At 45.4% G+C, this 23,371-nt stretch overlaps 1 protein-coding gene across 8 annotated transcripts in view; it reads right to left on the bottom strand.

Annotated features, from left to right (window-relative positions):
* Positions 1 to 2,860: 2,860 nt before the first annotated feature.
* CD58 (CD58 molecule) overlaps positions 2,861 to 23,371 on the bottom strand; it is a 40,118-nt gene continuing 19,607 nt past the window's right edge. Inside the window, exons 6-12 of one of the 8 annotated variants that reach the window (XR_012676291.1) lie at positions 21,479 to 21,526; positions 19,874 to 19,945; positions 17,082 to 17,150; positions 16,841 to 16,909; positions 16,436 to 16,504; positions 6,001 to 8,772; positions 2,861 to 3,758 (exon numbers count right to left, since the gene is read on the bottom strand). Coding sequence is in view for 6 of the 8 variants with exons in the window: in XM_075166598.1 (XP_075022699.1) it covers positions 15,789 to 15,826; positions 16,436 to 16,504; positions 16,841 to 16,909; positions 17,082 to 17,150; positions 19,874 to 19,945; positions 21,479 to 21,526 (365 nt within the window). In the remaining 2 variants the exon portion in view is untranslated. Of the gene's footprint in view, positions 3,759 to 6,000; positions 8,773 to 15,359; positions 15,827 to 16,435; positions 16,505 to 16,840; positions 16,910 to 17,081; positions 17,151 to 19,873; positions 19,946 to 21,478; positions 21,527 to 23,371 lie in introns of those variants that run through there. The other 7 variants (XR_012676299.1, XM_075166598.1, XM_075166649.1 and 4 more) reach the window with 7 other exon arrangements.

Genomic DNA, 23,371 nt, shown 5'->3' with positions numbered 1-23,371 from the left:
CTATAATGGAGGAATTTAGGAACACTGCCCAGGCAGGTAAGGATGGTGTCAGGAAAGCCAAGGCTCAGCTATATTTAGACTTGCAAAGGACATCATGGGCAACAAGAGCTGCATCTGCTGCTACATTAATTGTAAAGGAATAAAGGAGGAAAATATAGGCCTATTCCCGAAGTGGGGGGGTGATTTAAGGATATCAGACAGAGAAGGCTTAGTTACCTGCTGTGTTCCTTGCCTCAGTCTTCATTAACAAGGTCTCACAGGCTCTGCGCTTAGTCAAAAGGCTCAAGAAAAACTACCAGAAGTCAGGGATTACTTGAGAAAACTTGATCCACACCAGTCCATGGGACTTAATCAGATGTATTCAAGGGTGCTATGAGAGCTGGCTGATGTCACTGTGAGTGCTGTCACCCTTAAAAGGTCATGGAGATTGGGGAGGTCCCCGACAACTAGAAAAAGCAAAAACGTGCACTCATTTTTAAAAAGTGCCAAAAGGTCAACCTGAGGATCTACAGGCTGGTCAGCCTCACTTTCATCCCTGGGAGAATCATGGTGCTCTTGGGACAAATTTCTAGGCTCGTGAAGGAGAAAGTGGTTGGGAACAGTCAGCATACATTTAACTAAGGGTAAATCATGCCTAACCAACCCAACAGCCTTCTATAATGATGAAATAACTAGATTTATGGATGAGAAAATAGTATTTTTATACCTTGTCTTTAGCAAGGCTTTGACACTATCTCCCACAATATTTCTGTATCCAGGTTAGAACATTATGGCTTGAATGGGCGAACTAGATGGACTGTTGGATGGATAAGGAATTGGCTGGATGGCCACGTCCAAAGAATTACAGTCAATGGCTCAATGTCCAAGTGGTAACCAGTAATGAGTGGTGTCCCTCAAGGGTCCACACTGGGACCAATACTATTTAATACCTTCATCAGTTACATAGATAGTGGGATTGAGTGCACCCTCAGCAAGTTTGCAGATGACACCAAGTGCATCTTGGTGTGATGAGTGGTGCAGTTGAGGGAAAGGATGCCATCCAGAGGGACCTTGACAGGCTTGAAAAGTGAGCCCAGGTGCAACTTATGAAGTTCCACAAGGCCAAGTCCTGCACCTGGGTCAGGGCAAGTCCCAATATCAATACAGAGTGGAGGACGAATTGTTTGAGAGTAGCACTGTGGAAAAGGATTTGGATGTACTGGTGGACAAAAAATTAGATATGAGCTGGCAATGTGCACTTGCAGCCTAGAAAGCCAGTTGTATCTTGGGCTCATCAAAAGAAGCATGGCCAGCAGGTCAAGGGAGGTGATTCTCTCCCTCGACTCCACTCTTGTGAGACTCCACCTGGACTAGTGTCCCCAGCACAAGAAAGACATGGACTTGTTAGAGCAGGTCTACAGAAGAGCCATGAAGACTATCAGAGAGCTAGAGTATCTTGCCTATGAAGGAAGGCTGAGAGAGTTAGGGTTGTTCAGCCTGGAGAAAAGAGGCTTCAGGAAGACCTTATTGTGGCCTTTCAATACATAAAGGGGGCTTCTAAGAAAGACAGAGAAAGACTTGTTACTGTAGTGACAGGACAAGGGGCAATGGTTGTAAACTGGAAGAGGGTAGATTTGGGTTGGACATAAGGAAGAAACTTTTTACAATGAGAGTGGTGAGACACTGGCACAGGTTGCCCAGAGAAGTTGTGGATGCCCCATCATTGGGAGTGTTCAAGGTCAGGTTGGATGAGGCTTTGAGCCTGGTCTAGTGAAAGATGTCCCTGCCCACAGCAGGGGGTTGGGCTAGATTATCTTTAAAGGTCCCTTCCAATCCAAACCATTCTATGATTCTAGAGATAGGTAGAAAACTGGTTGCATGACTGGGCTCAGATGGTAGTGGCTAACAGGTCATACTCTACCTGGGTGGCTGAGACAAGTGGAGTACGATAAGGGTCTATGCTCAAACTAGTCCCATTTAACATCTCCATCAGTGGTCTGGAGGAGGGGATAAAGCACATTCTTGTCAAGTTTGCAGATGACACCAAACTGAGGAGAATCAGTCAACATGCTAAAGGGATGGGTTGTTAGAGAGACCTAGACAGGTTAAAATTAAAAAAGGACAAATGTAAAGCTCTGGGAAGGTGGAACCACTTGCAACGATACAAACTAGAGTCTGGTTGGCAAGGGAGCAGTTCTGCTGAAAAGAAGCTGGGGGATCTTGGTAAGCAGCAAGCCGAACACGAGCCAGCAGTGTCCCCTGGCAGCAAAGGCAGCCAACAGCATCCTGGGCTGGAGCTTTTGGATCAGTACCTTTTTACAGTCAGAAGAAAGATGGCTCATCCTAGCAGCATTGTTTTTTGGTCCACAAAGCAATTATTTGCTTATCATTTAAGATCTGAAGCAAAACAGGAGCTTAGCCACTAGATTGAGGGTAGTGATATCCCCCTCTATTCGGCACGCATTAGACTGCTTCAGAATACTGCATCCAGTTTTGTACCCCTTCAAGAAGACAGACATCAATAAAATTGGAGCAAGTTCAGTGGAGGGCTACCAAGATGATCAGAGCACTTGTACTGTGAGGAGAAGCTGAAGGCACTGTGCTTGTTCAAGCCCGGAGAAGAGTAGGCTTTGAGAGGGTACCTAGCAGCAGCCTTCCCGTACCTACAAGCTGATCATCGAGAAGATGGAGACACGTTCTTCACGATAGTGTCTGGTGGGAGAACAAGAGATAACGGGCATAAGTTGAAACAAGAGGGAAGATGAAGGGGGAGTTCCTGATCTCTGGTTACCCTTGTCAAACCTTCATGATTCTTTACACATACCAAGTTCAAAATCAACTGAAATGGCTTTCAGCTTTCATTAACAACCAGCATGCAGAATTCATGAAACACGCTCCATAGCTTTATGTTTTGAAAACATTAATACATGGTATTCTTTCTCTTTGATTCTTATTGAGCTTCAGTGTATATATGACCTCAGTTTTCAAGTTTTCTTTCCAGTCACAAGCAACCTAAAAACATACTATTATTCTTTAGAAATGGGTAGATTGACATTCTCTTAGAATAATGTGAAGCAGAAGCTAAGACATAAAAAAGAATCCTAAAAGTGCAAAAAATATCAAAAGTTCAAGGAAAAAAAACCAAAGCACTGCTAATAGCAGCACCTTTGTTCCAACGCAACAATAAATTGAATTGTAGCTTTATCACAAAGTCAACCACCATCAGGAGATGACCAGTTTGCCAGTCTTCTGCCAACTCCAGGAGATAGCTATCTGGGAGAATATTTGCCTGCTGGAGAACTGAGACTAGCAAATGCAAACTTCCATGCATCTGGAACTGCTGAAGGATGAACCATCTTTCTTCTAACTGTAAAAAGGTACTGATCCAAAAGCTGATGAGTTTTTGATTTATCCATGTTCTTGCCAATGGATATGACTTTGTTAATCTCTAAATACCAATTATAAAAAAGGCCTTAGCTCTTACATTTTGTGTTAGTAGAGCACTGTTTGTTAAAACCAGATACAAAACAATACAAAAGATTTTGTCCTATTTATCTTCATGCAATGACACTAGAAAAGGAGGCTGTCCCTTCTGAGGGAAGAAAAATAGGCACTGGAAACAGCTCAGCTAGTCTTTGAAGCACTTCTTTATGGATGACTTCAGTGCTGGTGGAAAACCTCCAAGAGAAAAGATAGCAGTTCCTTCACTGTTGAATTCTGCTGCTTCTCTTCCATTGTTTTTTGGTCCACAAAACAATTATTTGCTTATGATTTAAGATCTGAAGCAAAAGAAAAAGAAAAGCACACAGATAATTATTACGTCTTCTCTTCTAGAAATTGAACTAGTTATACAAGAATACTGCAGGCTTTAAATACTAATAAAGTGTGAAGATTCATTGTTGTGGTTTAACCTGGCAGGCAGCCAAATACTAGTAATTTTATCATAACAAAATAATTTTATCATAACATAATAATTTTATCATAACATAAACCAGTGTCACACAGTATAGCAAAGCGATGACCTTAATCCATTTCCCAGAGATGATAAACCCCACATAAATACCGATAATCAGCAGTATGTACAGCCAGTAAGGTGCTACATACCAAAACTCCAAGAACAGATCCAACAACTCTGAGAGCAAATAAACCAACGTTGTGACCAGCAACTACTAAACGGATATAATGAATGCTTATAACAAATCTGTTTTAACCCATTCGGGTCAGATGCGTCGTTATCTCAACCCTTCGAGCCCCACGTTGGGCGCCAAAAAAGACTGCCGTGGTTTAACCTGAGAGGCAGCCAAATACCACGCAGCCGCTTGCTCACTCCCCCCGCCCAGTGGGACGGGGAGAGAATTGGAAGAGTAAGAGCGAGAAAAACTTGTGGGTTGAGATAAAGACAGTTTAATAGAACAGAAAAGGGAAGGGGAAAAAAAAAAAGATAATGATAGAATATACAAAATGAGTGATGCACAATGCAATTGCTCACCACCCGTGCTGACCGATAACCAAGCAGCGATCCTACTTCCTGGAACACGCCTACCCTTCATATACTGAGCATGACATCACATGGTATGGAATACCCTGTTGGCCAGCTGGGCTAGCTGTCCTGGCTGTGCTCTCTCCCAATACTTGGTTTTTCTTAAGCTGAATGTCCTTGACTAGCAGGGTACTTGGCAACAACTGAAAACATCAGTGTGTTATCAACACTATTCTCACACTGAATCCAAAACACAGCACTAGGAAGAAATTTAACTCTATCCCAGCCGAAACCAGGACATGAATTAAGACATCGTCACACGATCCAAAACAATCCAATTACAGCAGCTACGCGACCCGTGGTATCTGATAGTCACTAGCTGTTTTATCCAAATTATTTGTTTATTGTTAGCCACATTCCTCTGCAACTGGAGCAGGTTAAAAATATTTATCACTTACTGCCAGCCGCCTGTGAAGCAGCTGGTAACCTCTGAGAGGCTGTTCTGACTCCATGACTTCGGATCACGTAACTAGGCACTTAAGACACCACTTTTATGCAAAGGTTCAGGTCTATAATCTTAGTATCAGCGGTGCACCACACATGCGTGTGATGCTGCTGCTATTTCTTCCACACAGTAATGCCAGGTGCTTTTGGAGTTTTCTCTTTTGAGGACTGCAGATAGAGCTCTTACTTGACAAGCAAAGAAACTGAAGGCAAAGGGAAGTTACAGTGCAGGAAGTTAGAATCCAGCAAGTTCAAGACTACGTGCCCAACCTAACTCACTGCATGCAACATGTACCAACCTCTAACCAGGCTGTTTTCCAATAAAGCATACACAAGGCCCACTTAGATCAGTGGTGCACACAGAGCAACAGTATAAGGGGAACGAACTGGATGTGCCAAGGCACTGTGTCATTCAGTCTTTGCTCCTATTTTGATAGCACTACCCCTCCTTTCCACTAATCTCTGGCTCAGCATCACTCCAACCTAGGGTAAGATGCCAGGAGACAGTCTAGGAGAGCAGCATGTGGTGACACACGGCTCTCATCTCTGTTGACAATGAGAAAAAGAAAGATGTCCCTAGTCTGGTTTTCACAAGGTTCCTGAACAGGCCTGAAGTATTTTTATGATTCGTACCCTTAAAATCCAAGCAGGTTTACTCCTTTACCTACAGCTGACTTATGCCAGCTTGATGACAAGACTAAAGAACATGATCGAGAAGCCAGCCTGGGTGGGGGCTGCTATTTAGTTGTGTCTATGCAGTGAGAGAGCCTGAATATGAAATTAGTGTTCTCTCATTTTATAGCTGTGGTGATAAGCATCAGGTTTCACACTCCCCACAGAACATGCAAAATGTTCTGTCCCTACACAGCTCACAAACAGCGCCAAAGAAAGCACAGCTACGTCTCATGACATGATGTAACAACATAACTATTCCAGATGCTAAACCTTTAAGCATGACGTAGGAGCACAGTTTAGCCAAGTAAGCAGCCCCTGCAAAGCAGCACGTCACGTAGGCCATGCATGATACACTGACTGACTTCATTTGGTCTTCAGTATTGCTCCTTGGCAACTAACAGGATCTGACTCAGTTATTACAAGATACCACAGCTTCCTCTCCAGCTATACAGCCTTGTTTCAAGTCTGTTTCCTTGTTTCATGACAGTTTCACTGGCAGTTTTGTCTGCATCACAGAGTCAGGTTTCCTATACTCAGTCCTAACTCCCTTCCACTCATCCGTGTTTTCTCACATTCGGAGATTTTTTTTCCTCTTTTCAACATCGTCTTCAGCAAATATCTGAATGTGATTGCTTGGCTGGTAATTCAACAGAAGAATCAAACCTGGCAGAACAGAAAAGGTGCCACTAGCTTCCACATATCTGTGCATTTTGAGAATCTTTAAATGGATTATCTGGATCGGTGGACTCCAAAGTGGGGTGTGCTCAAGGCAATCCATTACGGTGCAGGAAGAAAATATTTTTGCACCATTACTAAAATTAAAAAATTAAAATACTGTTTACTTCATCCTTATCTCATCCTTTTTAAATTTCTATTTTTGTGCATGTTTTATAATACTTGAGTACGGTAGCACATGCATATAATTTATAAATAAATATACATAAATTGGGTGTGTATGTTCAAAATATTTCACTGATGGGGTGCACAATCAAAAAAGTTTGGAAACCACTGATCTACAACACAAAAAGCAGAAAGCAGTATAAAATGCCCATAGTTACACCCCTTAACTAAGGGCTATAGGACAGACAAAATATTTTTCCTTTTCTTTTGAGGAAAGAAAAACTGTTTTCAGTCAATCTGCAAACTTCATTTCTTACCAAACAAAAATGCTTTGATACACACTGGCTTATAGTACACATTTTCTAAAAGCTTTTTAAATTTTCTTTTTAAACATTTAAGTCAGATAAAAAATTTCAAAACAAGTAATTTCTGGTGACTCAGTGAATAAATTTGGAAACAAAACCTTTCATAAAATCATAGAATATCTCAAGTTGGAAGGGACCCATAAGGATCATGGAACCCAACTCCCTGCTCCTCTCAGCACTACCTAAAGCTAAACCATATGACTAAGAGCGTCATCCCGATGCTCCTTGATCCTTGACAGGCTTGATGCCATGACCCTGAGGAGCCTGTTCTGGTGACCGACCACCCTCTCAGTGAAGAGTCTTTTCCTAATGTCCAATCTGAACTTCCCCTGACACAGCTTCATTCCATTTCCTCAGGTCCTATCGCTGGTCACCAGAGAGAGGAGATCAGCGTCTCCCCCTCTGCTGCCCCCCTTGAGGCAGTTGTAGACTGCGAGGAGGTCACCTCTTTCATTTCACAAATAGCAAAACAATTTTTTCCATCCATTCCTTTCTTCCGTCACGCAGTTTATTTGCTATAGCTGACCTAATTTCATATCCCTCCAAAACCTTGTTTCTTCACAGATGTTTTATTTGTCAAGTACTTTTAAACTAGCTACGTTCTATGTAGAACAGCCAGCACTGTCAAAGGCTTCAACTCCGGGAAACCCGCTTATGCCCTCTACTACCAGGCTCATTCTCAGTTAAACTACAGCTGTTCTACAGCACGCTCAAAGCGCAGCAAAGCTTTACGGTGTGAGAAAGTAATAGCTGCATGCAACACGTATTTCACATGCACATCTCAGCCTGTCCTGCTATCACTGCAACAGTCCCCCCCATGCCCCGGACCCTTTCCCTGTCTCCTGCCCTTCCTTCTCCCTTCGAATCCACCGCTGACCAGCATCCCATCGCCTCCAGTATGTCAGCCTAATGCTTATCAAAGCCCTTTATGATCAGATTTAACCTATTAGTCCAGCAGAAGACCACCCAGATTTTTCTGCTATGTCAGCTTCCTGCTGCATGAGGTAGTTAAGTTGGCTCACAGAGGGGTGTTGTGGTTTAACCCCAGCCAGCAAATAAACCCCACGCAGCCGCTCGCTCACCCCCCTCTCCGTTAGGATGGGGGAGAGAATCAGGAGGGCACAAGTAGGAAAACTCCCGGGTTGAGATAAAAACAGTTTAATAACTGAAATAAAATGAGGTAGAACAGTAATAATAACAATGATAACAACAACAATAACAGAATATACAAAGCAGGCAACGCACAATGCAACTGCTCACCGACCGCTGCCGCGTGTCACCAACGGGGGGGCGAGCCCCCCCCGCCCTGGTTTTTATACCGAGCATGATGTCACATGGTATAGAATATCCCATTGGCCAGCTGGGTCAACCACACCGGCTATGCCCCCCCCTCACAACTTCCCCTGCACTTGGCAGGGCATGGGAGGCTGAAAAGAGAAACAAAAAGTCCCCGGTGCAAGCACCACCCAGCATCAATGGGCCATCAACGCTCCTCTCATACCGAACCCGAAACACAGCACACCCCCCAAGCTACTGGGAAGAAAGTTAACTCTGTCCCAGCCGGAACCAGGACAGCATCCACCTTTTATTCTGTACCACTTACGTCATGCCCAGGTCTCACATTTTCCCATACATTCCAATTAATCATCACCACTTTTCCTGCCTTTTGATATATACACACACAGAGATATCATTCCCTTAGTCCATGGGCCATCCCTCTAAAATGTCTGTTGAGTTCATGTAGTCCATGACTTCGGGTTCCATCTGTCATAACAGTCTTTCAGGGCAGGACAGATGGTGTGTGGTGCTGGACTCCATTATCACCGCGCTCTATCATCATTGGTTCGCTCTATCATATCCGGTTCTATCATCATTGCACTTTGCTCGGTTTCATCGGAGTTCATTCTTCATTAATCTGGGTGATTCTTACTGCAATACCATTGATATGATATATAGTAACCATAGAAGTGATGACATACAGTATTATACAGTAATTAACATCATACAATCCAGTTCATTGGCTATTTTCACACAAAATTAAATCCCCTTGAGGTACACATTGGACTTCCCCATCCTTTCGCATTACCCATCAAGTGCACCCAGGTCCTTGGGCAAAAGCAATCCCACGAATGGGTTTTTCCTTGCCAGAGGCAGGAGTAACCCAGACTGTCTTCCCCAGCATATTTCTTATGTGCATGACAGGGACTTTATCTCCATCTACAGTACGTAAGGGTTTGGATTGGGCAGGGCCAGCTCGAGTGACAGATCCCCTAGTGTTGACTAACCAGGTGGCTTTTGCTAAATGTGTGTCCCAATGCTTGAATGTCCCACCACCCATTGCTCTCAGCATAGTCTTTAGCAGTCCGTTGTATCGTTCGATTTTCCCAGAGGCTGGTGCATGGTAGGGGATGTGATAGACCCACTCAATGCCATGCTCTTTGGCCCAGGTGTCTATGAGGGTGTTTCGGAAATGAGTCCCGTTGTCTGACTTAATTCTTTCTGGGGTACCATGTCGCCATAGGACTTGTTTTTCAAGGCCCAGAATGGTGTTCCGGGCGGTGGCATGGGGCACAGGGTATGTTTCCAGCCATCCTGTGGTTACTTCGACCATGGTGAGCTCATAGCGCTTCCCTGTCAGGTTTGTAGGAGTGTGATATAATCAATCTGCCAAGCCTCCCCATATTTATATTTCAACCATCGTCCTCCACACCAAAGAGAGGCTTTACTCGCTTGGCTTGCTTGATTGCAGCGCATATTTCACATTCGTGGATAACCTGTGCAATAGCGTCCATGGTTAAGTCCACGCCTCGATCACGAGCCCATCTATAGGTTGCATCTCTTCCTTGATGGCCTGAGGTGTCATGGGCCCACCAAGCTCTAAACAGTTCACCCTTATGTTGCCAGTCCAGATCCACCTAAGCTCCTTCGATCTTACCAGCCTGATCCACCTGCTGGTTGTTTTGGTGTTCTTCCGTGGCCCAGCCCTTGGGTACGTGAGCATCTACATGTTGTACTTTTACAACCAAGTTCTCTACCCGGGCAGCAATATCTTGCCACAGCGCGGTGGCCCAAATAGGTTTACCTCTGCGCTGCCAGTTGTTCTGCTTCCATTGCTGCAACCACCCCCACAGGGCATTTGCCACCATCCATGAGTCAGTATGGACATAAAGTACTGGCCATTTTTCTTGTTCAGCAATGTCCAAGCTGGATGGCTTTCACTGCAAACTGACTCGATTCACCTTCTCCTTCAGCAGTTTCTGCAACTTGGCGTATAGGACTCCATATCGCAGCTTTCCATCTCCGATGCTTCCCCACAAGGCGACAGAACCCATCAGTGAACAGGGCATATTGCTTCTCATTTTCTGGTAGTTTGTTATACAGTGGGGCCTCTTCGGCACACGTCACCTCCTCCTCTGGGGATATTCCGAAATCTTTGCCTTCTGGCCAGTTCGTGATCACCTCCAAGATTCCTGGGCGACTGGGGTTTCCTATTCGGGCCCATTGTGTGATCAGTGCGACCCACTTACTCCATGTAGCATCGGTTGCATGATGCGTAGAAAGGACCCTCCCTTTGAACATCCAGCCCAGCACCGGCAGTCGGGGTGCCAGGAGGAGCTGTGCTTCAGTACCAACCACTTCCGAAGCAGCTTGAACCCCTTCATATGCTGCCAATATCTCCTTCTCAGTTGGAGTGTAGCGGGCCTCGGATCCTCTGTATCCCCGACTCCAGAACCCTAAGGGTTGACCTCGAGTCTCCCCTGGTGCTTTCTGCCAGAGGCTCCAGGTAGGACCATTCTCCCCGGCTGTGGTGTGGAGCACATTCTTTACTTCTTGTCCTGCCCGGACTGGCCCAAGGGCTACTGCATGAACTATCTCCTGTTTAATTTGTTCAAAGGCTTGTCGTTGCTCAGGGCCCCATTTGAAGTCGTTCTTCTTCCTGGTCACGTGATAGAGAGGGCTTATGATCTGACTGTAATTTGGAATATACATTCTCCAAAAGCCCACAACGCCTAAGAAAGCTTGTGTTTCCTTTTTGCGAGTTGGTGGAAACATGGCTGTTATTTTATTGATCACATCCGTTGGGATCTGATGACCTCCATCCTGCCATTTTATTCTTAAAACTGGATCTCCTGTGCAGGTCCCTTGACCTTACTTTGTTTTATGGCAGAGCCGGCCTTCAGAAGGATTTGGACTATTCTCTCCCCTTTCTCAAAAACTTCTGCTGTGCTGCCCCACACGATGATGTCATCAATGTATTGCAGGTGTTCTGGAGCCTCACCCTGTTCCAGTGCGGTGTGAATCAGTCCATGGCAAATGGTAGGGCTGTGTTTCCACCCCTGGGGCAGTCGGTTCCAGGTGTACTGGACGCCCCTCCAAGTGAAAGTAAACTGTGGCCTGCACTCTGCCACCAAAGGGATTGAGAAGAACGCATTAGCGATGTCAATGGTGGCGTACCACTTGGCTGCCTTTGACTCCAGTGCATATTGAAGTTCTAGCATGTCCGGCACGGCAGCACTCAGTGGCAGCGTGACTTCGTTCAAGCCACAATAGTGTATTATTAGCCTCCGCTCTCCATTGGACTTTTGCACTGGCCATATGGGACTGTTGAAGCGTGAGCGAGTCTTGCTGATCACTCCTCGGCTCTCCAGTCGACGAATCAGCTCATGGATGGGAAGCAGGGAATCTCGGTTGGTGCGGTATTGCCGCTGGTGCACTGTTGTGGTAGTGATTGGTACCTGCTGTTCTTTGACCTTCAACAACCCCACAACAGAAGGGTCCTCTGAGAGACCAGGCAAGGTGTTCAGCTGTTTAATTTCCTCCGTCTCCAGGGCAGCTATACCAAAAGCCTACCGGTACCCTTTTGGGTCCTTGAAATACCCTCTCCTGAGGTAGTCTATGCCAAGGATGCACGGAGCCTCTGGGCCAGTCACAATGGGGTGCTTCTGCCACTCATTCCCGGTCAGGCTCACTTCGGCCTCCAATACAGTTAACTCTTGGGATCCCCCTGTCACTCCGAAATACAGATGGGTTCTGCCCCTTTATGGTTTGATGGCATCAGGGTGTACTGTGCACCGGTGTCTACGAGAGCCTTATACTCCTGTGGCTCTGATGTGCCAGGCCATCGAATCCACAGTCCAGTAAACCCGGTTGTCCCTTTCCTCCACCTGGCTGGAGGCAGGGCCCCTCTAGTCCTGGTCATCGTATTTGCTACCCACCTCTTGTAAGTACAAATAAGAAGTCCCTTTATTAAGGTCAGAAGTGGAATCAGCCCTTCTACTCTGTCTGGGGAGCTGCTCACTGGAGACTGGAGCAGCAGTTTTCCTGGAAGAACCCCCTTTTGTGGTTGTTTTTCCTTGCAACTCATGTACCCGTGCCTGTAGGGCTGAGGTAGGTTTTCCATCCCACTTCCTCATGTCCTCTCCGTGGTCACGCAGGTAAAACCACAGGGTGCCCCAGGGTGTGAACCCACAATATCTCCTCTTTTGAGCAGAGAGGTGCTTGCTCCTAATGGCTGAGATACTGGCCCTTGCAGGTGGAGAATAGGACATATCCTCTTTGAGTTGCTGGACCTCCCGAGACAGTTTCTCCACAGCAGACACACAGGCCCGTAGGGAGGAAGAGAGACTTTCTTCATATTGCCGGAGTTGGCCAGCCAGTTCATCCACTGTTTGTTCCTCTCCGTCTTTCCAGGTCATTATTGCCAATGAGTTTGCATGTGATGCTGGTGTGCTTCGTACAAACTTCCACCACGTGGGTTGGGTGCATTTGACTTCATCTGGGTCTTTGGATAACTGCTCGTTGTTCAGGTCATCATAAATCACTTCCAGCATGGCTAATTCCCTCAGGTACTGGATACCTTTCTCCACGGTGGTCCACTTGCCTGGGTGGCATATAACATCTTCCTTGAAGGGATACCTTTCCTTCACGTCTGACAGGAGTCGCCTCCAGAGGCTGAGGACTTGTGCCCCTTGTCCAATCACTTTGTCAATGCCCCCTTCCCTAGAAAGGGATCCCAGCTGTTTGGCTTCCCTACCCTCTAATTCCAGGCTACTGGCCCCGTTACCCCAGCATCGGAGCAGCCAGGTGACAATGTGCGCGCCTGGACGACGGCTGAAGTCTTTTCGCATATCTCGCAGCTCACCCAGAGATAGGGATCGGGTGGTCACCATCTCATTTACGGGTTCTGCCTCTTCCTCCTCCTGTTCTCCTGATGGCCCTGGTTCATTTTCATCCCTTACTAAATGAACTGATTTTCTTGTGTGTTTTCTTTTTCGTATAGGGGCAACTGATACCGGCACGGGTTGGTTGTCTGTCGCAGGGGGTGGGGTAGCCGCCGTGCCTGCTGTGGGAGCCATGGGGCCTGTTGCTTTGTCATCAGCTGCAGAGACCTTTTCTTCCCCTTGGGGGTTCTGAGTGGTGTTAAACAGGGCTCGGTAGGCGTGGGCCAGGCCCCAGCACATTGTAGTGATTTGTGTCTCCCTAGAATCACCAGGGTGACAGCATACTTTTTCCAAATATTCTACTAATTTTTCAGGATTCTGAACTTGCTCAGGGATGAAGTTCCAAAACACTTGGGGTGCCCACCACCCTAGGCATTTGCCCATGCTATCCCACTCACCCTGCCACTCATAACTATTCAGCCTTGGGGCAGATCTCTGGATGACATTCTTAAGTTGCTTACCAACCTTGGATAAAACCAAAACAATATTCCCAAGGAGCACCAATAGATGTATCTTGACTACCCAGGGATGTTCAAGATACCGACAAGTTATTTTAACAAAGGAGACGACATCATAGAGGAAGGTAGCGAGGGTGCCATTCTCTATTTCCTCCATAAAAAAAATCTGTCAGAGGAAGAGGTATAATTGCTAATGGTCTCCATGAGGTGGTACCCGAAATACAGTAGTGGCTTCATTACAAATCCCAAATACCAAATAACCCCCAATGCCAGCATTTTAGTAACAAATCTCCCAGGCAAAACATCATTAATCACTGCAGAGCACAGCAGACTACAAAACCCAACACCAATCTTTAACAGGTACAGTAAAAACACACCAAAAAGGACTGTCGTGGTTTAACCCCAGCCAGCAAATAAACCCCACGCAGCCGCTCGCTCACCCCTCCCGCTCCGGTAGGATGGGGGACAGAATCGGGAGGGCACAAGTAGGAAAGCTTGTGGGTTGAGATAAAAATAGTTTAATAATTGAAATAAAACGAGGTAGAACAGTAATAATAACAATGATAACAACAACAATAACAGAATATACAAAGCAGGCAATGCACAATGCAACTGCTCACCAACCGCCGACCGCGTGTCACCAACGGGGGGGCGAGCCCCCACCCCCACCCCCCCCGGTTTTTATACTGAGCAGGATGTCACATGGTATAGAATACCCCGCTGGGTCAACCACGCCGGCTATGCTTTCCCCCCGTAGCTTCCCCCGCACTTGGCAGGGCATGGGAGGCCAAAAAGAGAAACAAAACGTCCCCGGTGCAAGCACCACCCAGCAACAACCAAAGCATCAATGGGCCAAACACAGCACATCCCCCAAGCTACTGGGAAGAAAGTTAACTCTGTCCCAGCCGGACCCAGGACAAGGGGTGTGATAAACATCAGAGCTGGCCCAAAGAGCAAGACCTCCACCTTTAGTGATAGTAAGTGGCCAGATTGGCTCAAGCCATCCTACAAATTATAGTCTACGTGGAACAATTTTCACCCATCCACAGGAAAGACAGAACTCCCTAGAGTCAGAGTAAAACATGCTTGAACTACGGTAAATTACAGCAAGTCTCTCAAACCCAGATAAGTGGATTGCCCTCATTAGATGGATTCAAAGTTCAGCAATGGGTTCTCAGTGTCATCTTAATCTCTGTAAGCTTTGCAGACACACCAGCAATGAGAAAGTTTTATTACCTACAGTTATATTTACCTACAGTTTTACTTCTGAAAATCTTACACAACTCCAGTGAAATTCTTTCTAAGCTGGTCATGCACTTCAACTATATTCTTTGCAAATCGAGAAGTTCACAATTATTGATGGCAGCTGATTTCACTTCTCCATGCTGCCACTGAATCTGCTAGGTTGGGGAAATTACTTCTACCTCCACCACCTGGCTGTCACGAAGACTTTGAGATATAGCACTATGCTACGGCTTCAACTATTCTGCCTGGAACCTTGCTGTTTCACGGATACTAACTTTGGATTTTCTACACATAAGCATTCAGCAGGATTTTCTGCGATACAACCAGGTGCTTTGGAAGCCGAACTTAGAGTGTAGTAATTATTCTCTTGGCGAGGACTTGACCTTGCTGTGTTCTTTGCCAGATTTAGATGTCTCAGTAAGACTTTTCATTATAAACTAAAAGTCAATGATCTCAGCTTCAAACCTATGATCTTTAACACTTCTTGGGAATCACAGTGTGAAACTAATTAGTAACAACAGTGAAACCAGTTAGCGTTCCATAGGCCTTCTCTACTTTAGAAAAATTCTACAGAAACAGTATTCTGGTCTGGATGGATGATAGACTAATGTAAGCCCTTGTCTGTGCAGTTTATTAAAGGATAGCTCTTATATCCTTCTGTTATCAGATTTGGGACAGGACTAATCTGAGTTTTGATATTCTCGAGGTTGATGTACTCCAAGAAGCAGCTGCACAACCTCACAGATGCTCTGGTCTGCACACATACCAGAGAAAACAGATTGAGAGTTTTGCTGCCAAAACATCTTTGGAGATACGTAAATCGAGGCCTGTTATGCCCTATAGTAAATGCAGCATACAGAACTGATGACTGAGTAAAGGTTCTAACTAATTCATGGAATATGAAACAATTGTTGAGAAACACTGCATCTTTGCAGCCTGAATTTCACTAATATCCATAAGATGTAGTGTTGATCAACTATTCTCCCATACAGAGTAATAATCAATCTTCTCATTCCATGTGTCAGTCCTCAGGCCCACTGGTCTGTTTATTTAGAAGAGCTTTCCCACCATGTCCATGTAGGTTTAAAAAACAACAGCAAACCACAAGAAAAACACAAATTAAGTAAAGTCTGCATTCTTTGTGACCAAAGAAAACACAGCTGTACACCTAAGCGATAAAAAAACCCCTTCAGTGTTCCACAATCTCTCTCTACTTTGATATGATGTTCAAAAGCATTCATAAGTAACAAGGTAGAACTGCAGCTCAGAAATCTACTGACCCAAAACCATACTGCCTTACTGACACCTCAGCCACTATAAGCCTTTATCACTGGTTAAGGCATGGAATAAAGTAAAAGTGTAAGCATGAGCAAGAGGTGTGTTCTTAATGAATGTTAGTAATATTTAATTCTACAGTTTTAAACTGGCTAAATTGGCCAGTCTTCTAAATACTTCCATCACAAACATATGATTCCCTAGCATACATCACACACACACGGACGTGCCCACCACAGACACACCCCTTCCCTCCTAGTAATTCTTACTCTGTTTTCTACTTGAGCAAAAAGGGGTCAGGGTCATACACAGTCTGGCCCAGCACTGCCACTCCCAGCCTCCATGACAGTCTGCACGCTCTCCCGAGACAGGGAAAGCTTCACCTTCACATACCTTCTTTACTGCAGCTGGGAGAGTTGCTCAGGTGCTCCCTGTTTGCACCTTCTGCATCCTGGGTCACTTCTGCAAGGACAACAGGCAATACTCAGACAATCCTGGAGCTCACAACACTCCCCCAGCCCAGATGGATCAAGAGTAATCTGACTGAGAGCTGGGCCATTTGTTCGGCATCAATAATAGCCCTGACCAACATCCCCCACCCCCATGGCACCATCATACAACACCTCCCCTCTCTCCTCCATACCCAACTCCACACTGTCCTCATGCTCCCTTCCAGACCCTGCAAAGGCCAAGGACAGAAGGCACTCAGCGCCCATGGTGCCACCCATAACTTCACATCAAGAAGCGCTAGGCAAAAGTCACAATGAACAAAGACCGCTCCATAGCACAGGCACTTACCTCCCTTATTTACGCCATGGTCATCTGCATGCTTGGCCAGCAAGCTGCTGTTCTCCTTCTTAAAGATGTCTGAAGAGAGATCAGAAGACAACTGCAGTCCCCTGCCTTGCTCAGCTTCAAAGTACTGGCCATTGTGTAAGAGTGAGTTACTAGCTACAACTCAACATGTTGCCATCAGCTAACACCAGAAAGCTAACACCTTTCCCCCAAGACAGCTCCCAAACACAGAACAGGCACTCACCTCCCTCAGTTACACAATGGTCAACTGCGCACTTGGACGTCAGGGTGCTGTTCTGCTTGGTAGAGAGCTCTGAAAAGAGATCACAGGACAGTTACAACCCACTGCTTAACTTCACAGTGGTATCGGTCATTACTTAGAGATGAGTCACCAGCTACAATTCATAAGAATTATAATAATCATTCAAGTTTGCTCAGGGGGGGAATCCAGGAGGTCTCTAACCCAACCTCCTCCTCCTTGAAAGGTCAACATTCATTTCCATACAGGTTGCTCAGGAATTTCTCCAGTGAGGTCTTAAAGATCTCCAAGGGTAGAGACTCCGTGATGACTCCGTGCAGCCTGTCCTAGTGATTAGTCAAGCTTAGAAGGCAGAAATCTTTTTCTTATATCCACACAGAATCTCCCCTGCTTCAATTTGGGACCATTACCTTGATATCCCACTATACACCTCAGTAAACAGCCTGGCTTGGTCTTCTTATCGATATCCTCATAGGTATTGGCAGCTGCTGTTATGTACCATGAAAGCCTGCTCTTCTCTGGGCTTGAAGAAGCCCAGTTTCTTCAGCATCTCCACAGATGAATTGTGCTCCACCCCCTGACCACGTTGGTGGCACGCTGCTGAACTTGCTCAAATTTATCACCACTTTTCCAACACAAACTAGATGTAATACTCTACATGCCATCTAACAAGTGCCAAGTAATGGAAAATAACCACTCCCTTCAATGTACTGGCTTAAGCACTCCTTAAAACAGCCTAGGATGCTATCGGCCGCCTTTGCTGCCAGGGAGCACTGTTGACTCATAGTGTACTGTCCACAAGAACTCCCAGGTATCTTTCAGCAGAACTGCTCCCCTGCCAGTCACTCCCCATTCTGCACCAGTGCAAGCTGTTGGTCCATCCAGATGCAGGACCCTACATTGCCCCTGCAGAATTTCATGAGGTTCACACAGGCCTCTTCCCCTCTGGCTCCCTCTGAACGACAATCCTGCCCTCATACTGATTGACTGCACTCCACATTTTGCTGTCATCTATAAACTCAATGACACTGTTTTCTGTCCCTTGTCCAGGTTACAAAAAAAAAAGACGTCTGCAGTACTCCACTTCCCACCAGCATGCATGCGGTGTACAACCCATTAACCACTACCTGCAGGCCTGATAATCTAGCAAGTTTTCTACCCGTGTAGATAGACATTCATCCAGACTAGGCCATCCTAACTTAGGACTCTAACGACGCTGTGAGACGTTGTATAAAAAGCCTTGCTAAAGTCAAGGTATATGACACTCATTGTTCTCCCCTCATCCACAGATCTAGTCATTTCATCCAAAAAAGGTTGTCAAGTTGGTCAACTGTGATTTACGCTTGGTAAAACCATCCTGCTTACTCCCAGTCACCATCTTTCTCCTGTGACCAGAAACATGTTCAGTTTTCAGTCCACCTCACTGTCTGCTCATCTAGCCTATAGTTCATCAGCATCAGCTATCACTAAATCAATCCCCTGTTCAGCAACAGGCGTACATTTTCCTCATTTATTCTTGCACGGATAACCTAGCAGCAGAAGCTGCTCTCATTGTTCTAGTCATCCCATAGTGGTTTCAAGCCTCCCTGAGCCTTGGCTTTCCTGACACCATCCTTACCTGCCTGGGCAGTGTTCCTAAATTCCTCCATTATAGCCTGTCCCTGCCTCCACATCTAGTACAAGCAATTTTTGCACTGGAGCCCTGTCAGGAGCTCCCTGCTTAGCCAAGCTGATCTTCTGATTTGCCTGCCTATTTTCCTGACTATGGGGATGGCCTGTGCCCATGCTTGGAGAAAGTCCTCCTTAAAGGCCTGATGGCCCTCTTGAGCTCCTTTGCTCTTTGGAACTGTCTCCCATGAGATCCTGCCTACCATCTTCCTGAAAAAGCAGAAATTTGCTCTGTGAAAGTGCAGGGCCTGTACCCTGATGCTGACCTTCCTCACTCCTCTCGGGACCTGGAGCTGTTTCTTGGTCACTACAGCCATTCGTGACCACATCCCCATCCAGTCCTCCTCTGCTAGTGAGCAGCAGAGCGAGCTGCACATCAGCCCTTGCTGGTGCATCCGGGAGTCTATGTGAGGAAGTTGTCCCTGACGCTGTCCCAGAAATCTTCCTGACTGCTTGAATTGCTGTGTTGCCTTCCCAGCAGATGTCAGGGAGGTTAAAGACAGACACACATGGAGTACTGTCTTCCACCAGTGACAATGACGGATAGTCTGACTCCGTTTCACAGAGTAGCAATCTCTCCAATCTCAGACAGAAGCTGTCAAAGCTTCCTCTTGGTCACATCAACTCTTGCTCCTCACTTAAGTGCTTCATGTGCACACACTGGGGGACTGGAAGCCCCCTTGCAGAGATCTCCCAACAGGCAGCGTTAACCAGAAGACCAGAAGGTAGCACTTCAGCAGCAACTGCCACGTGACCAGTATTCTCATCTCAGTCTGACTGGGATTTTTTTTTTTTTTTAAACCCCACTGATTTCCAGAACACACCTCCTTCAAGCTGGGGTGATTTCCAAGGGTGGTGAAAACACAAGACTCGCTCTGCCCTAGCAGAACTAAAACAGCTGTTCTTGACTACCACCTCAAAGCTGGTTAACTCTGCTCCTGAAACTCCTGCACAGAAGACAGGTACCCAGCATTCACAGCACAATCCCCCGCAACCCACCATTGAGAAGCATTACGTGGAAGTTGCTCTGAGCCTTCTACTCTAAGGGATCCTGGCCAGTTTGCCCAGCGGGTCATTAGCACTGACTGCTCCATAGAACAGGCACTTACCTTCCTGATTTACACCATTGTTAACTGTCTGCTGCTCTTTCAGGGCACTGTCCTCCTTGTTCAATTCTTTGTCTGAAAAGAGATCAGAGAAGAGCTACAGTCCTTCAGGAGCACACTCCATTGCTGTCCAGAGCTCAGCAGCACGCCTTCTCCTCTGCAACTGTTACATACTGCTGTGCTACCAGCAGAAGCCTTATTTAGAATTGCTCTGTACACGCATTTCAGAGAACATCATAGCCTTGCCTGCTGTTTATCATCTGTACAGCAGTGGTTGCATGCTACCTAGGTGCTGCAGGGTGTACTGCACAAAGGTGCACCGACTCCCCTTCCTGATGTTCCCACTCTATACTGCAACAAAACAAAGTATTTTATTTTGTTCCTCTAGTGTCCAGACAGACAACCTTTATCTGATTCTCTTTTGCCTGAACTGTACGTTTCCCTCCTTTCTTCCATAAGACAGGCATAAAATAAACCTCCTTCTCCTATATCCGTGTCTATGTATGTGGAAATAGTTCCACAAGTGATAAGACAATCCCACAGTGCACCACACCTTCACCATCAGCTGCACAACCCCTATTTCTTCAGATGAAGAAATACGCCCATCACAATTCATGCAGGAAGAATAAGCGGCAAAACCCAGGGACTTCTGGGTTTCCTTTTTCTTATTGTCATCATTAGTGATTTTTCCCTTAATCGGGAAAAACTTCTGCCTTCTCCAACCCCCTTGTTATCAGGTACTTGTGGAAAATGGTGGAAGAGTTAGTGAGTGAATGAATCATTAGTGCAACAGCCTGAGGAAAAAAAAAACATTTTTTTTGCTGACTTGAACTGTAATGTTCATATTTCACTACCCCTCTGAAGTAAAAAGAACTTCTAGAAAAAAATAAAGGTCCCAGAATTTCCTTGAAATTTACACTGACTGTACTGAGAAAACAAAATTGGGGCTTTGCTTAGCTGCCTAATGAATGCAGTCAAAAAACTTCCCTAGAGCATAAAGCAAGTGGAAGATACTGCATCCAGAAATGGTGCTTTTCTAAGGAAGGAAGCCTGCTCTATCTCCCAAATTAGCATTTTGCAAGTTTGTAAGCATCCCATCTCTAAATTGGTGTGTTGAGGCTCAGATTTATTTGCCATCAATACAAACAAAGCTTTGAAGTCATAGCATTTTGTTATCTTAGGTCCTGCTTGAGGGTTTTGTTCCAGCAGAAAGCAAAGATCACCTACCCGTGATGACACACTATAAAAATATCCTTGCACAATTTTGCATGCAAATTAAAGGTAACATTAGACAAAAGGGTAATTTGCTTATTTACTATAAAAAGGGGTTCCCTCATACATGCTTAGTTCTTTTTTCCACAGATGGTGAAGTGATTTGCAAACACAGCATGCAGTATCATTCTCATCATATAAAGAGGGAAGCTGAACCCCAGGAAGGTATTTGCTCAGTGCTGTTTAACAAACACAAGGATCCAGGTCTTTTTGACAGGGGAATGGTAATCTCTACACTGAGAACATGCTAATACGTTTTGGACTGCAAAAGGCCACGTGCAACACTAATTCCCCCCTTCATGTTCCCCTGTTTTAGGGCACCATCTCACTTGTTACCTGCTTCAGGCTTTTCATTCTCATAATCAACAGCTTGGGAAGATGTAGCTGCAAGCAAACAGAAAGCCTTTTTAGAAATGCATACGGAGGTAGCACAATAGTCCGCAAAATACGCAACTCAGCCTTAAAGTGACAGTTTCATTGTAACACTTTTAGCAGATACTCCTGAGAACTAGTATGTTATGCCACCTTACTGAAGGACTCACAATTAATTTCAACTTCAACTTCCCTCCAGCAACCTCTTAAGGTCCCAGACCACAACCAATATTATCTATATTTATGCCTACAGCTTTACAAAATCTTTCTGAAGTGGGTTTACTTAAGGTGATAAAGCTGCATAGATTTACCATAAAAAGCCAGAGACAGCTGAGAAGAGAATCCACATCTCCTTTTTTTACTTCATCTATGTGTTGCACTAACACTGTGACTTTAAATCCTTTCTCTTTGCAGACCTTAAAGAATCTCTAATAGAAACATGGGCCTTTCTAAAGTAAATTTAAGTGCAGTACCAAAAGGAGGGGTTTTTTGGTTGGGTTTTTTTTCTTCCCATCCCTCTCCTTTTTTCACCCTCAAATCCGTCCGTAGTCTCTAGACTTCAGTGATCTCTGAACCATGGGCTAGGGCCACAGCTGTAACAAACGTATGAAAATACCAGAAGAAAAATGAAGTTTCTTATCCAAAATCCTGCTAAAAAAGCTCGTAAGACTTTGATATGCTGGGGGAGGGGAGGAAAAAACCCCAAACAAACCCAACAACAAAAAAACCCCAAACCCTGCTTTCATAGCACTGCCTCTCTACCTGTGGCATCTTTTCCAGTCCCATCACCAAGGACCTCATCACGTTTTTTTAACCTCCAAACCCATAAAAACATTAAGAAACTTCAGAAATTAAATTAAAGAACAACTTAAGAAATTAAATTAAACATACAGAAAATCTCTGCAAAGGTGACACGGTAGTTTGCAATCCAAGAAACATCCTGCTCCAGCCTTGTGCTAACTCCAGCAGCTCGTGTAAGATACCAGACCGAGTATCCCACATGAAGCCACCGTTAGTCAACACCAGAACACTCCAACACGGCACTGAGCTCGTATCTGATGGCAGGCGCTTTGGCCATTCCCCATTGAAACAGTATCTGGCCTGGTGACCTCCACAACGAAGTATTTTTTAAGAGTCTTCCCCTGCTCTCCTTAATCTGCTTGACTGCCTGATTTAGTTTGGTTCATAAGAACAGACCACAGTGGTCCTGGCAACAAGATGCATACATGTTAAAGCTGGAACACGTTAGTCTCATTCACCCTTGTGAAAGTAGCTGTCCCCTTCCCTAGCTGCTCACCATATAGAGTGATTCCCATACCCCAACACACAGACCCACAAGCCAGAGAACTGAGCAATCTTGCTGCAAATTAAAGAAGTAAAAAAAAAAAAAAGGAGCAGGATTAGAATGGACAGCAGAAGCACAAGTGGAAATCTGGACAGGAAGACAGGAATGCAGACAACCCTGAGAATCTGTACTGCCTGCAGAAGGGCACCACGTAAAGAAATCATGGGTGGGCAGCAGACTGGAAACTAATGAAAAGAGGCGAGAAGTTCCTCCACTGACTGTCTCCTTCCCTCACCTTGACTGTTACAAGGAGAAGACAGGCCTGCAAAATGGAGTAAGAGTGAACCAAAAGGTGCTGCTAACAGATTTTTTCCTGAAACAACTGAAAGGGGTTAGAGAAAGAAAAGGAGACAATTGCAACTTGACCCACAGGATGCAAGCATGTACCAGAATCATGCACCAAAAGCAAGGACCAGAGTTCTACACACCAGACTAGCGACGTGCCTGTCTTCACCATTCTTGGATGGATTTTCAAGATATGACCAAGGTAAACTAACAGCAAATTTACTCAA

This window comes from Calonectris borealis, chromosome 1 (genome assembly GCF_964195595.1).
Source record: "Calonectris borealis chromosome 1, bCalBor7.hap1.2, whole genome shotgun sequence".
NCBI classification, from domain to species: domain Eukaryota; kingdom Metazoa; phylum Chordata; class Aves; order Procellariiformes; family Procellariidae; genus Calonectris; species Calonectris borealis.
Note: the sequence above shows the minus strand (reverse complement) of the source record. Positions and strands in the feature narration are given on the sequence as shown.